Genomic DNA, 13,341 nt, shown 5'->3' with positions numbered 1-13,341 from the left:
ACAAAACAAAATCGAACAGGAAGCATGTCCACTACAACAGCTATGCTGGATGGCACCTGATCAAGAATGGGGATGCATGGATAGAGAAAAGCGAATCTTGTTTTTCATACCACAGTAACGATCAAATGCAGCTGAGGCTGCCAGGGGGGCTCCCACTAGATGCGCGGGTCCGGCAGCCGTTTGAGACGCGCATTCATAACAGCTCGAGTATCGGGTTTTAGTCTCCTTCCAGCACGGCCAGAAGCGCCAAAGTGAACTCGACTCTCCACGGCTCAGGCAGCCGCAGCGTCATAACGCTGTAGCTCTTACCCAGTGACCTGACCAAGGGCATCTTTCTACCTCGTCCTCTTTTCATTACATTCGCCTTACTTCATGTTAGTCCAGGCCCCAGGCATCATTCAATGCCAGTATATATCTTTTCCATTTCGAACTCCTGAATACCCAAATAGCGGCCTTGGTCACTCGTGCAGTCACAACATTTCACGCACAACGCATCAGTCAATGAATTTATCACAAAAACCAAAGCCAAAGTTTCTCAAAGCGTCGTAAGCAAACACAGCATGCCTCTGAGCAGTTCAGGAGGGACCAGCAAGCCGGTATAGCTCGTGAACATTATCACAGCGCCCACTTTTCAAACCTCATATCAATACAACTAACGTAGAGCTCAAACTAGTTCCGAAGATCATATGGAACATAACGCTTAAATGCACATTCATTCGTCGAGTCGTCAACCCCATGTAAAACATGACTTGTCCACCATCGAAATACCTCGTTGTAGAGCTGAAACCATAACCCCGTTTCCCATCTGCGCGCTGAACCTTTCGTTCATCATACCTTCTCCAATCCCTGCCTTCTATGCTCCACCTTCCCAACCACAGGCTTCGCCTCTCTCGTGTCGGCCCGCTCAATATCGTTCATCTTTCCGCCCTGCCGCACAACATTCATACCCGCCGGCAGCGTCTTTTCAAACTCCCTCCCCCTCTTCTCAGGCCCAAAAGCCGTGGTCACCACAATCCCCGTGGCGATAATCGCCGTGGCAATCCCCATGGTCGGACCGTACGCTTCCTCCCTGCGACCCGACCGAGTGTTGACAAGGTGGCTTTCCGCGATGGCATTGACAATCTGCGCCGACGGCGACGAGATCATGTTGCCGAGTTGGTACGTCAGGCCAGGGAACGAAGAGCGGAACGCCGGCGGGGAGAGCTCGTTGAGATGGATGGGGATGACGCCCCAAGCACCCTGGACGAAGAACTGCAGGAAGAAACCCGAGGCAGACAGGCCGCGCTCGCCTTCGGGCAGGATCCAGGCGGGGATCATCAGGCCGCTCATAATGGCGGCGAAAATAATGGTGCGGCGGCGGCCGAGCCACTGCGAGATGTAGCCCAGAATGGTGCCGCCCACGCAGGCGCCGACTTTCATGACGATGCTGGCGCGGCTGGCGCCATCGTTGTCGAGTTCCTTTTGGGTGAGCATGAAGGTTGTGTAGCTGTCTTGAGACGTGTGGCTGTAAACTACAGACGCTTGTCAGCAAGGGATACTACGCGCGAGAAGATTGGTGGGGCTTACAGTTGAACCAAGTCATGAGGATGACGCAGTAGACGCACATCTTCCACTCTTGGCCAAGCATCATCTTGGTTTCCTTCCAGAAGGCCGAGGGATGGGCCCGCGCCTTTCCAGCCCTACGGGCCTCGATAAACTGCTTGGACTCGGGAAAGAAGCAGCGTATGATGCCGACACCGATGGAGATGCCGGCCGCAATCCAAAAGACCGTCTTCCAACTATCATCGGAACCGCCAACGCCGAGATTCGCGCAGGCGGCGCAGACGTAGCCGAAGGAGTACCCCTGTTGGAGGATACCGGACATAAGACCACGGGCATCGGTAGGGCTGTTCTCGAGCGCCATGGCAATGGCGTTGCCGTAGCTAGCACGTATTCAGCGAGGAAATGCAAAAGTGTGTAACCACTGGGGACGAGACCTACACTCCGCCCATAAACAAGCCGAACAAAGCGCGCACGGCAAGAAACTGTGAAAAGGTGCTGCTGTAAATGGTGGCAATCTGCAGCACACCCAGCACTATCATGTTGAGCACCATGGGCCATTTGCGACCCCATTTGTCACCGGCAAGTCCGAATATGGCGGCGCCGAGCGACCTCAACAGCAGAGTGAGGGTAATGGCGGTGGAGACTTCGGTCTTGGTGGTGCCATAGTACTTGGCCAGCTTGACCTGCTGGATGGAGAGGGCGTGGAAATCGAAGGCGTCGGCGCTCCAGGCGGCGAAGCCGACGAGGAAAAAGAGCCAACCGCGACCGGACAGCTGCGCGAGCAAGCTGATGGGGTTGCGTAGCGGCACTGGGCGCGCCCACTCGGTGCTTGTCTCGCCGCGCTCGTTTGTCACGACAACTCGCTGCTTAAAGATGAACAAGTCATGCCATGATTGTCTTACCGTTGCCAATACGCCCCTGACAACGGGGTCGGCCGGCTCGTGCGTCGATTCCATGGCAATCTCTGTGTCCGGGAAGGGCTATAGCACGTGATATTGGCTTCAAGAGAAACCGGCAAGAAGGACAAACGTGACCAGGTAAACAAGGGGTTTGAAATGCGAGGTACTCTGCAGCCTTCATGTGTGGCCCGGCTCGAATGATGGAAGACCAGAAAATCATGAATATCGCGCTCAAGCCGGGCTCAGACTTTGAGCCTTCCTTATAAGCATCCTCGCTGGACATGGGCTGACCCAGGCGAAGCGGGCAGTGATCGACGCAGCCGCTCAGCATGCTGCGTAACGACGTGTGAAGTCACTTGCCGGTGGCAGGGTGGTGCCGTGGTTGGCGGCTTGGTGGGCACGCGCATCCGAGGTGTGACCGTAGCAGGGATGAGTGGCGGAGTTGGCCCCATACAATTAAGAGGTGTTGATGGTTGAGGCGACAAGTCGAAAGAGCATTAGCGATGCCGAATCGAACGGTAAGTTGTGGCGGTAGGATGAAGTCGACGTCTATCGGAATTCTTGGCTTCGGTCAACGCCCAGCACGGCAAGAGGTCTGGTCCTGCCAAGCCTGGCCGTTGTGGCTTTCTTGGGACACTTGGCAGATGCTTGATTCGACTGCCAAGACGTGGAGTGCGGAGTGCGTATGGGCGGTGGTGGGAGGAGGGCTTGCCGATCAGCAACCAACTATCGGTGAAATATCGTAGGCGTCAAGGTCTCCAGGGCGGAGTGCAGTTTTAGAGGCGGATGCGGGCGCGGAGAGTTACAATGAAGCACGTGTCGCATCGTGAGTTCGGTGTAACTCACCCGATGGGGGGACATACGTAGTAGAATCTGAAGGGAATCTTGTTCGGATGGAGAACAGAGTGGCCTGGTTCATCGTCGATGGCGCAGAATTGGTGAGCTGTGGGTTGATATCAACTCGCCGCGAACTGGGTAGGTAGTCCAGGTTTGACCACAATGGAAGCCGATAAGTGAACCCTGCAGCAAAAGACGGGGTGGCGAGGGATAAGACCTAGAGAGGATAAGACCCAGAGAGGATAAGACCCAGAGAGGCCCGTCTTGTTGTATGGTTGATGGGTTGAAGTGATTGCCGGGATGTTCGTCCTCCAGAGCGGGCAAGTGCGCGCAAGACTTTTCCCATTTTTGCTTTGCGAGAAGGTATTTGATGCGACTCTGGGAACTGAGAACCCCATTTTTCACCCATGGATGATAGGGTGAGTGCGCGGGTTCGGCCATTGTTCGGCTCTCCCACAATGTGACACCTTCCTGTTTCGCCCATTTGTAGGCCACCCTCACGCAGATCACACTTACCCTTCTTTCCCCTGCTTCTGGGCTCGGTGAAGCCAACCCGAGTCGCACAAGCTACGACTGGAAGCACCTTACCACAGTGAAATAAGAACGCCGACGTTGTGATGAGGTGTGGAAACCGATCGTCTCGTTCTCAGAGAAACGCTTTCCATGGCTTGGCGGGCCACTCCCACAACCTCTATCCGGAACCTGCCCGACTACGGCCCGGTGCATCACCTGACAAAACTCGGGCCGGTCCGAGTTCGGTTTTCGCTCAGACTTCTCCTTACCGGATCGGCCTCTCAATTCTGACATAAGCGACGGGCCAACCACCCCAATCGTCAGGTAGCCGGGCTTCGGAACCAAGACGAACCGGCGCCCTCAACCAAATTGTGTGTTATACAGACACTCTCATCCCGCCCGAGGTTCTTGCCTGGAACTGCAAGGTGTTCCGCCTCGGCCGACGAAACACAGTTTCTTGCTTACCGCGTATTAAGTATCATTTAGGCATCGGATACGAGTTTCGGAATCCGTAGCAAGCTCTACCGCAACCAGTTCATGAAGGTAATTGGCTGTTGCGGCCGAGAGATGCTAGATGAGTTTGAAATTCGAGTCAAGAAGCAGGTAGGTTTCCAACGTTTGAGGAAACCTAGGCAGATACAACTAGGGTAGTCATAGCCTTCTTATGTCAACCGAGCCTCATGGATACCAGCTCCACTCGTTGCCGCCGCCGTCGCCCTGGACCCGCCAGCACTTCCACCCGCCTGCGTGTCTGCCCATGTGGCTGCCCGCGAAGTCGTCATGGCATTCGCCTGCACCGAGTTCGCTGCAGCCCAGGCGCCCGTGTACATATTTCCTTTCCTCCCGTCTGGCAAGGTGTACTCCTCCGTCATGGCATTACGGTGGTTCCGTCGCTGGCGTGGAACGAATACGTCAGCAGGTCAAGACAGAACGGCACCGTCTGGATCGACAGGCACATCTCCGCACCAGTGCACTCCACCGTGTCGCTTCGCGGATCCAGCACGTAGGCGACGTTGTTGAGGCGGGCGTCGGGCGTGCGCATGGGCGAGCGCTGGACCAACAATGTCAGCTCCGACTTTCCTATTCCGGACGAGTCCGGAGGGGTCCGGGAGCAAATGCGCAGTCGGCAGCCATCCTGCTCCCGAGAGAGCTGAAAAGGGGTATAACAGTTCACAAAGAAGATTGTTGTATCTTGAGGAGGGTCAGGATGTTGCGGAAGAGCGTTGTGACTGCGGCAATGACATCCTCTCCACTCCCGCCGCCGCCCGAGCCAATGAATTGCTCGATGGGCGTGACATTGCTGGAGCGGCAAGTGGCTGCCATTGAGGAGACAAGAGGAGCTGGACTGAGTAGTGGACTCAGGAAAGTTTCAAGTCTTGCTGAGTGATGGACTCGTACTGAACTCTGGTCGAGGAGCCCGAGAATTGCTGCGATGGGAGAACGACGAGCGCATTCTTTGCTCCAGAGATGTAAATCAGGTAGGTACAAAAAGTACTGCAAAACGACGGTGTGAAGGAGACGACACCAAAAGAAAGCGGATAGGATTCTAAACGAGGCTGTTGCTTCAGGGAGCGCAACAGCGAGTGAGACCTCGGCGGGCGTGGCTGCCTTATAATTTCTAATCATTCAGCGCTTCGTCGCCCAATACACACTCATCTTCCGCATGAGGGCATCGTGTCTCGGCCCTGTCACATACACCACCTTACTAGGACGGCATCAGACCACGCCCAGCTCTTGTCGCCCTCCACCTTGCTGAGCAGAGCCGCAAAGCCGTATCACCATCCCGTCGAAGCATTAGCGCGTACCTTTGATTGTCGTTTGTGGTGATGGTTGGGGCTCGATGTGTCAATATCCATATCACTGCAAGGTTCCATCTTCAGCCGCACGAGATGATAAGACCTTCTTGTTCCACAATGAGGCTCTGCTGTCACCGATTTTGCCGGCCGCCTCGGGGCTTCGGCCCTCAACAATGGTGCACCTGATTCATAGGCCGCATACGAGCGCGATTTGTCACTTTTCTTGTTGGGTAAGGAACTGTGTCCATGTGACCGTCTATGTTTTTCCCCACTCTACCTAGACAAGACATTGTCTACGAAGTAAGTAACTTGATTGATACCCTCGAACAAGAAGCCAAGGTATGGTGGTACCTATCCATCTCATCTTAGTGACCGTGGCCGATATGGGGCAACTTCCCGCCCGGGGTGCTCAGATGCAGCAGCTTATCAAACAGCGGCGTGCCGAGCCCCGTGACGGGATCCCACCCGGGCGTCGCATTCCAGCTGGCGTACGGCACAAACGGCGTCGGCAAGCCCGAGTAGGCATCCTTCCCGGTGCACCCGGTTGATCCGCCGTGCACGATATCCGTCAGCCCCTGCTTTCCGACTGAGTAGAGCCAGGGGTTCAAGAACCCGAGCGGCCGCCGCCCCTGGGCCAGGCGGGCGTTGTTCAGCAGGCTAACGAGCGCGGCAAACATGGGCGCCGACGCGCTTGTCCCTGACACTAGGATGTCCTTGTCCCCGGAGAACACGTGGTATTTAACACCCTGCGCCGCCACATCCGGGAAGCCGCGGCCGTGCGGATTATAGAACCCCTGCCAGTGGTCCTTGAGCTGCGTCTTGAGGTAGTAGGATACGGCGGCGTCTTGGTAAGCTGGGCGCGGAAAGATGTCGGAGAAGCCGCCCGAGGAGAAGCTGACAGCCTGCTCGGGGTTGACGTAGCGCGTGGCGCCGACCGAGGTTACATAGGGGCAGGCGCTGAAGGCGGGTGAGTAAACGGTCCAGGAGATGGGAAAGCTGGTGGGACGGAGGACCTACGCGGGAAAGATGGGCAGGAAACGGGTTGCGTTCTTGCCGTTGTTGGTCTGGCACGCGGAACCAACGCCAGTGCTGAATATGGATGCAGTGGTGAGTCCAATGGTCTCACCTTGATAGTCAGACGCGGGTGACGTACTCTCCGGATGAAAACAGAACAGACACGCCACGGGCTCCGAGTTGGCCAATCATCTGGCAGACCTTCTCGGCAAAGGCCCGTGGTGCCGACTGCTCATCCTCACCGTATGATGTAGTCAGGGTCTGCGGCAGCTGGGAGTCGGGAAGCTTGAGCATATACGAGAAGAAATCGAGGTATGGCTCGTTGGAACCCTGGACGTACGTGTCAGTATAGGAGCGGCACCGGGAAACACCGCTGACAGGGAAACTCACGTCATTCGGATCCGGTTGACTATAGATGTGTTAGCGTAACCCTGGTATAGTCTCAAGCGACTGACTCACTCAAGATCAGGCACAAGCTGTCCTCGGCCGGCAGTGCTGTAGTAGGTGATCGGCGTCTTGTAACTCATGGTGACTGCGTATTGGATATCCAGGTTGGCCTCGACATCGTCGTTCTCGGACGGACCCTGGTTGTTGACCCCGCCGTTCACGCCTACAGCGGTGAAGTTGGCGTCAGCGGCATACGGAGCGTACTGGTCGACGAATAAGTCCAGCTGGTCATATTTGGCCCATTCCTCGAGGTACCCGCAACGCCGAAAAGGCTCTTCTTGCTGGGGTCCGCCTGGTACGAGCCGACATTGTACAGGGCCCTGAGACACTCGGGCGTGATACTGGCATTGCATGCGGCGGCATCCAGCTCCTGCGGCGGGATGGCGGCGGCAGCCTTGACTTCGGGCAACTTGGCATCAGCCACTTCGAAGATCTGGCTTTTCTGAGGTTGGACCTGTCCGAATCGGACGACGGGGGCGACCATCTTGATGTGCTGACGGACCTCGTCGGGGACCGAGTACTGCAAGGCGCGCACCCTCTTGATGTTGGTCCCGTCGTGGCCCCAAACACCGAAGTCAGCGTCCAGCAGGGCCGAAGCCTCGCGGACCGTAACGTTGAAGTTGATCCACTCGCCGTCCTCGTGGACCTTTGAGCTGGGGATGCCGGCGTCGCGCAACCAGGAAAGCACGGCTGAGGTTGACTCTGCGCGAGGCGCCATCAGAGACGAGAGGTCGTCCCGCGAGAGGTGCCGGCCATATTTGGGATGCGCCGGGTCCGAAATCTCGTACAGCGTGCGCTCAAACAAAGCCTCGTTAGGCTGGTGCAGGGCGATGCGCAGCTTGAGGTTCTGCTCTGGCGAGGCGTCGCTCAGGCGAGTCCATCCTCGGGGTTTCGCGGGGAGAGACTCCAGGACGTTAGATCCGCATTGCCCGAGGGCAGCGAATGCCGCGGCAAACAGAAGACGCTGAAGCATACTGCTTCAAAATGCGGAGCCGGTAGCTTGATAACGGACGGGAGTAAGGAATGAAAAATGGAGGAAGGAGTGGAAGGAGCAATGTTGCAGCATTTATAGAGGCTTCATTTTGGGGCTTGGAGTGCAGCCGTTACTGAGTCGCAAGGACGGGATGGGATCGGTTCCCAACTTCCCTTCCTGGACCGGATCGCCGTTGGTTGGCCGTTGAAGCCTGGCAGCTGTAATAAGCCAAATTGACCAATCCAAGTGCCGTAGCGGCTCATGGGGGCACTCGGCGGGCCAAGCAGATGCCGAGGATGGGTGGTGGAACGCCGAGAAAGCTTAGCCCAACGCCCAGAGAGCTTGTTCGCATCCTGGCTCGCGTATTTCCGATCAGGGCAAGGTCCTCTCCACTTCAACGGGTATACCCATACCGAGTATGAGCTGCCGGGTTAGGAAGCTCCCTCTTATCGTGCCATCTCATCTTCTCCACCGAGACAGACTGCTAACTCGTGCCATGCAACCCGACGGCAAGGATCCGGTGAGATGTCCCACCACACAGGGAAATCTGTCCCAAGCGCAGAACGGCGCCGCCCGCAGCCCGACGGACGGGCTGCACATCGGCGCCAACGTGCTCCTCTACCTCCTGTCCTTCCCTGTGCTCGGCCAGCCGGCGCGTCGCGCTTCAGCAGAAGGCAGCGCCATATACAGTTCCCAAGCTGGGAGTTCTCCGTGTGTGCTATCATCCCGCACGACCTGATGGCGCAGATATCGAGCTGGGAGAATTCTGCGCAAAAGATTGCACTATTCCGTAAGCGAATACCATTATAATCAACGCGGCCATTGCGCGCGCGAGTCGCATGACGCTGCGGTAGCTGGTGAATTGATGGTTAGTGGTCTGCAGAGCAGGAAGCGCTCCTGGAGTGAGAGAGGCGGAATCGGCGTCTACGGGAGAGGATGAAGCGTGCTTGAAGTGAGGACGGTGCACCCGCCGACGATGAGATCGGAGCCCTTGGAGAGAACGAAGGGGTGGCTGGGGGGGTTCGTAAGTCGCAGTCGTTCGGCGACAAGGAGGATGGATCAGAGGTTATTAAAAAGTGCGACGACCGGCGATAGAGCATCGAGGTGGAAACGGATGTGGCATTGTCTGCCGAAACGAGTTCTGAACCACCCTTGCCGATAGGGAAATCTAGCTCCGTCCGACCGCCGTGGGAGATTGAGATGTAGTAAAACCTGAAGCACTGGCTGGGGGTAGCGATTTGGTAGAAGATCTAAACAATTCATCAGCGATGCTTGGGGCGGAAATCTGATCTGCGTTCACGATATTAGCGATATCACGACGAGGACACTGAGGAGCCAATGATAACCGAGAGCTGCTGTCTCTCTTCATTCACACTGATTGAGCTTCAGGTAGCCCCGATATGCCTGTCGAGACCCATAGCGAAAATAACGGAATGGCTCTTGCCCCGTGGGGAGGCTTTGCCGTCCCGCGCCCCTGAAACGCCAACTCGGCGCACAAATTTTGGTACAATCTCGATATGACAGCTGGTTTGTTGTCAGCAAATGGGAGAGGGAGGAGACAACAGCATCCGCATGAGATACTAAGGTCACACTAAGGCCACCCTACCTTGAACGATTGTGTCCCCTTTCCTCCCACAACCATTTTAGTTGAGCTGAGCGTCCAGCGGACTGGACGCGAGCAATAGCTTCTCTTCTCAAACTGGCCCAACGGCGTTGCAAATCAAGAAATAAGGTCCGCCACGTTCATAGGCATCTCGTCAATCTGAGTCGAATAATACACTGCGAGCCGTTAGCCAGATTCAAAGGGGCCGTCAGGAGAACCTACACTCAATGTCCCGCAGAATGCGCACATCTTCGCTAGTAACGAAGTTGATGGCGACACCCTTACGGCCGAATCTACCAGAACGACCGATGCGGTGAATGTAGTTCTCACGGTTGCTGGGCAGGTCGTAATTGATGACCAAGCTGACCTGTTGGACGTCGATACCGCGAGCCCAGACGTCAGTCGAGATGAGCACTCTGCTGTTGCCTTGCCTGAAGTCCTGCATGATGCTGTCGCGCTCCTTTTGCGGCATATCGCCGTGCATGCTGCTGACTGTGAAGTTGGCCTCTCTCATCTTGTCTGTGAGCCAGTCGACTTTGCGCCGTGTGTTGCAGAAGATGACGGCCTGGGTGATGGTGAGGGTATCGTAGAGATCGCATAGCGTATCGAACTTCCAGTCTTCTTTCTCAACAGCGATGAAGTACTGCTTCAGCCCCTCGAGCGTCAACTCATCACGCTTGACGAGAATGCGGACGGGGTCCGTCATGAACTTGGTGGTCATGTCGAGCACGTCGTAGGGTAATGTAGCCGAGACAACAACGACCTGGGTGGCAGGCGGCAGATAGCGATACACGTCGTAGATCTGCTCACGGAAGCCCTGGTTGAGCAGCTCGTCGGCCTCGTCGAGCACGAGCATCTTGATGTGGCGTGTGCGGAGGTGGCGCCGGCGGATCATGTCAGCAACACGGCCAGGGGTACCTGAGACGATGTGTTGCCCATAGTCGAGCTTGCGGATATCCTCGCCCACGTTGGTGCCGCCAATGCAGGCGTGGCACTGCACGTTCATGTAATCGCCCAGCGCCATCACAACGCTCTGGATTTGTGTCGCAAGTTCGCGGGTCGGGGATAGAACAAGCGCCTGGGTCTCGCGCACGGCGGTATCTATAACCTGAAGCATGCTGATAGCAAACGTCGCCGTCTTACCCGTACCGGACTGTGCCTGGGCGATGGTGTCGCGGCCTTTGCATATTTGGACGATGGCGCGGGACTGGACGGCAGACGGCGATTCGTATCCATAGGCGTAGATGCCGCGAAGAAGGCTTTCTAAAACCAACGACGCTTAGCGCATGACATCTCCGAATGGCTGCAATGGTTGCGACATACCCTTCAGCGACATGGACTCAAAGGTCGGATGGACCGTGACCTCTTTCGAGGTCGAAAACTGGATTTTCTCATCGGCCTTGCGGTCAATACCAGCGCCGTCAGCCATTATGATGATCGGTTTGGCTATCGCCCTTGGTCTCGTGTATCAGTTGTTGTTTGGAGGCTGAATTTGTCGATCGACGAAAGCCCTGGTAATGCGTCTCGGGTGAACTTGAAGTTGATGAAGGCGAATCAAGCTTGATCGGCGGGTGGGGATAGGTTTTTGAACGGCCCACCATTGCTTGATCTCGACCAACCACATGCAACGAAGACGCAGACGTGTCGCAGTCTTGGCGCAGGCAATTCAGACATTCAACGCCCATCTAACGTTCCCTGTTCCTGTTACTCCAAGCTTCAGTCGGGACTTTGGTAACAGACACCAGACGGAGCAGCATGTTACTCGAAGACCAGAGATACATTCATGAGGACCTTGAGCGGCTCGAACAGGGCATCGCTGATCGCATGGGCGAGGAGCCCAAGCACGTAAGTTCCACTCGCTGCTTCCACCGCTGGAGAATGCGATGCTCACACCATCTTCAGATCCGCGATCGCCTTAACCGAGACCACGAGGTGGCACAGTTACTCGACCAAATTCAACGCCAATCTGCAGAGCTACTACCGCTCTACGAGGACAAGTTCGGGCTTAGATCTAAAGAGATCCTTCAAATCAGCACGGGCGATCCTTTCGAGGAGTTCTATCGCCAAGTATCCAAGATCAAGGAGCACCATGCGCGGTATCCCAACGAGCAAGCAGAGAACTCGGAGCAATGGTATCGACCGCGCAAGGGAGGCGACGACCAACCCTACATCGTTGAGAACATGTTCTCGGGCGAAGAGGCATACGGACGGTTCTTCGACTTGCACGAATGCCACGAGTCGTACCTGAACCTTCCAAATACGAAGCGACTCGGGTACCTGCAGTACCTCGAAGTTTTCGACAACTTCCAGCCGGGATATGGCGGGGTGAAACGGGCGGACAAGTTGACAGACCAGTACTTCAAGTACCTCGGCGAGCTGATGGAATACCTGGAGTCGTTCATGCGCCGAACGCGGCCACTGGAAAACCTTGATGAGGTTTTCAGCGGCTGGCAGCAAGAGTTTGAGACGGCATGGGAGAAGGATGAAGTGCAGGGCTGGCAGAGGGACAAGGCGGCGAAGACCACTGCACCCGAAAGGACGCTAAGTACCAGCGAAGCAGTCTGGTGCGAGGCATGCGAGAAGGAATTCAAGAACCCCAATGTCCACAAGGGCCATCTGAACGGCCGGAAACACATAAAGGCGGCGGAGCTTCTCGCGCAGCGGCAAAGTGCGCAGGACGCCAACGCCAACGGCACAACCACAACATTCGCGCATCGACTAAAAGAACGAGCAGTGGCCGAGCGCGAGTTCCGTATCAAGAAGCTGACTGGCGCTATGAACATTGAGCGGGACGACACGCGAGTGAACGTGGAGCGCCGACAGGGCATGACGGAGAGGGAACGGCAACAGGAGCTGGAAAACCTGTATAACATGACTTCTGGGGCGCAAAACAGAGAGGCAGATGAGGGGGAGAAGGACGAGGGAGAGGATAAGCTCTACAATCCCTTGAAGCTCCCCCTCGCCTGGGACGGCAAGCCGATCCCATTCTGGCTGTACCGGCTGCACGGTTTGGGACAAGAGTTTCCCTGCGAGATTTGCGGCAATTTCGTCTACCGGGGCCGGCGAGCCTTCGACAAGCACTTCAACGAGACAAACCACATTACCAACCTCAAGCGGCTGGGCATCACCGACGCGTATCTGTTCCGGGACATCACCTCTATCGAAGAGGCTGTCAGGCTGTGGGACAAAATCCAGCGGGATAAGAGCAAGGGCCACATCGACGACGGCGCAATCGTCCAGATGGAGGACGCCGAGGGTAACGTGATGCCCGAGAAGGTGTATCTCGACTTGCAGAAGCAGGGCCTGTTGTAGTCTGGATGAACTGGAAACTGTACATTAGGGAGAGCAACGTGGTTTGGCTGATATCCTCGTAAAATTTCCACTGGCTGGCATGGTTGTTCGTCTCGACGTCGAGATTTTACTTGCAGCAGCCATACTGGGCATACTCGATCAGATGCTGGCGATGTTCTTGGCATATGTCAAATGCCAAGCAGGGCTGCGAATTCTCGGATAACTCCTACCCGGCCATGGAAAATGAGAACGGGCTGTGAAATGTCAAATTCCAAAAGTCTTCCACTAACGTTATTCCCATTTTGGTTGAGGCAAGAACAAACCGGTTATTGTTACTCCGTACACGTAGAGTCTATCCGGCCGTGCTGGCCAACCCTTAGCCAATGTCGGTCTCCGATACAAGACCCCAAAATGGGTAATTAACCC

At 56.0% G+C, this 13,341-nt stretch overlaps 5 protein-coding genes across 5 annotated transcripts; 1 reads left to right on the top strand and 4 right to left on the bottom strand.

Annotated features, from left to right (window-relative positions):
• Positions 1-828: 828 nt before the first annotated feature.
• Positions 829-2,498, bottom strand: N657DRAFT_682007 (MFS general substrate transporter; the record flags this gene model as incomplete). The annotated part of the gene is made up of 3 exons (XM_062796445.1): positions 829-1,511; positions 1,567-1,922; positions 1,981-2,498. 3 exons carry the CDS (start codon positions 2,496-2,498, stop codon positions 829-831), a joined length of 1,557 nt encoding a protein of 518 aa, XP_062645976.1.
• Positions 2,499-4,469: 1,971 nt separating this feature from the next.
• Positions 4,470-5,114, bottom strand: N657DRAFT_646885 (uncharacterized protein; the record flags this gene model as incomplete). Its single annotated transcript, XM_062793202.1, has 3 exons — positions 4,470-4,631; positions 4,672-4,941; positions 5,022-5,114. 3 exons carry the CDS (start codon positions 5,112-5,114, stop codon positions 4,470-4,472), a joined length of 525 nt encoding a protein of 174 aa, XP_062645975.1.
• An 838-nt stretch (positions 5,115-5,952) lies between these two features.
• Positions 5,953-8,021, bottom strand: N657DRAFT_657074 (peptidase-like protein; the record flags this gene model as incomplete). The annotated part of the gene is made up of 6 exons (XM_062794765.1): positions 5,953-6,544; positions 6,605-6,676; positions 6,741-6,931; positions 6,992-7,010; positions 7,061-7,272; positions 7,311-8,021. The coding sequence occupies 6 exons, from the start codon at positions 8,019-8,021 to the stop codon at positions 5,953-5,955; spliced, it is 1,797 nt and encodes a 598-aa protein (XP_062645974.1).
• A 1,393-nt stretch (positions 8,022-9,414) lies between these two features.
• Positions 9,415-11,168, bottom strand: N657DRAFT_646882 (DEAD-domain-containing protein). Its single transcript, XM_062793201.1, has 4 exons — positions 10,948-11,168; positions 9,847-10,887; positions 9,628-9,800; positions 9,415-9,545 (listed from the first exon to the last, which is right to left on the bottom strand). The coding sequence occupies exons 1-3, from the start codon at positions 11,051-11,053 to the stop codon at positions 9,742-9,744; spliced, it is 1,206 nt and encodes a 401-aa protein (XP_062645973.1). The 5' UTR covers positions 11,054-11,168; the 3' UTR covers positions 9,415-9,545; positions 9,628-9,741.
• A 184-nt stretch (positions 11,169-11,352) lies between these two features.
• Positions 11,353-13,201, top strand: N657DRAFT_672801 (uncharacterized protein). The gene is made up of 2 exons (XM_062795660.1): positions 11,353-11,469; positions 11,527-13,201. Exons 1-2 carry the CDS (start codon positions 11,380-11,382, stop codon positions 12,934-12,936), a joined length of 1,500 nt encoding a protein of 499 aa, XP_062645972.1. The 5' UTR covers positions 11,353-11,379; the 3' UTR covers positions 12,937-13,201.
• Positions 13,202-13,341: the final 140 nt, after the last annotated feature.

The sequence above is a fragment of the Parathielavia appendiculata genome (genome assembly GCF_033297405.1).
Source record: "Parathielavia appendiculata strain CBS 731.68 unplaced genomic scaffold N657scaffold_9, whole genome shotgun sequence".
NCBI lineage: Eukaryota > Fungi > Ascomycota > Sordariomycetes > Sordariales > Chaetomiaceae > Parathielavia > Parathielavia appendiculata.
Note: the sequence above shows the minus strand (reverse complement) of the source record. Positions and strands in the feature narration are given on the sequence as shown.

Excerpts from the sequence above, each read along its gene's own strand:
- N657DRAFT_646882 (XM_062793201.1), bottom strand. The coding sequence starts at position 11,053 with ATGGCTGACGGCGCTGGTATTGACCGCAAGGCCGATGAGAAAATCCAG. Across the intron at positions 10,888-10,947 it reads TGAGTCCATGTCGCTGAAGG|AAAGCCTTCTTCGCGGCATC; the intron begins GTATGTCGCAAC and ends CGTTGGTTTTAG. Across the intron at positions 9,801-9,846 it reads CATTCTGCGGGACATTGAGT|TGTATTATTCGACTCAGATT; the intron begins GTAGGTTCTCCT and ends AACGGCTCGCAG.
- N657DRAFT_672801 (XM_062795660.1), top strand. The coding sequence starts at position 11,380 with ATGTTACTCGAAGACCAGAGATACATTCATGAGGACCTTGAGCGGCTC. Across the intron at positions 11,470-11,526 it reads TGGGCGAGGAGCCCAAGCAC|ATCCGCGATCGCCTTAACCG; the intron begins GTAAGTTCCACT and ends CACCATCTTCAG.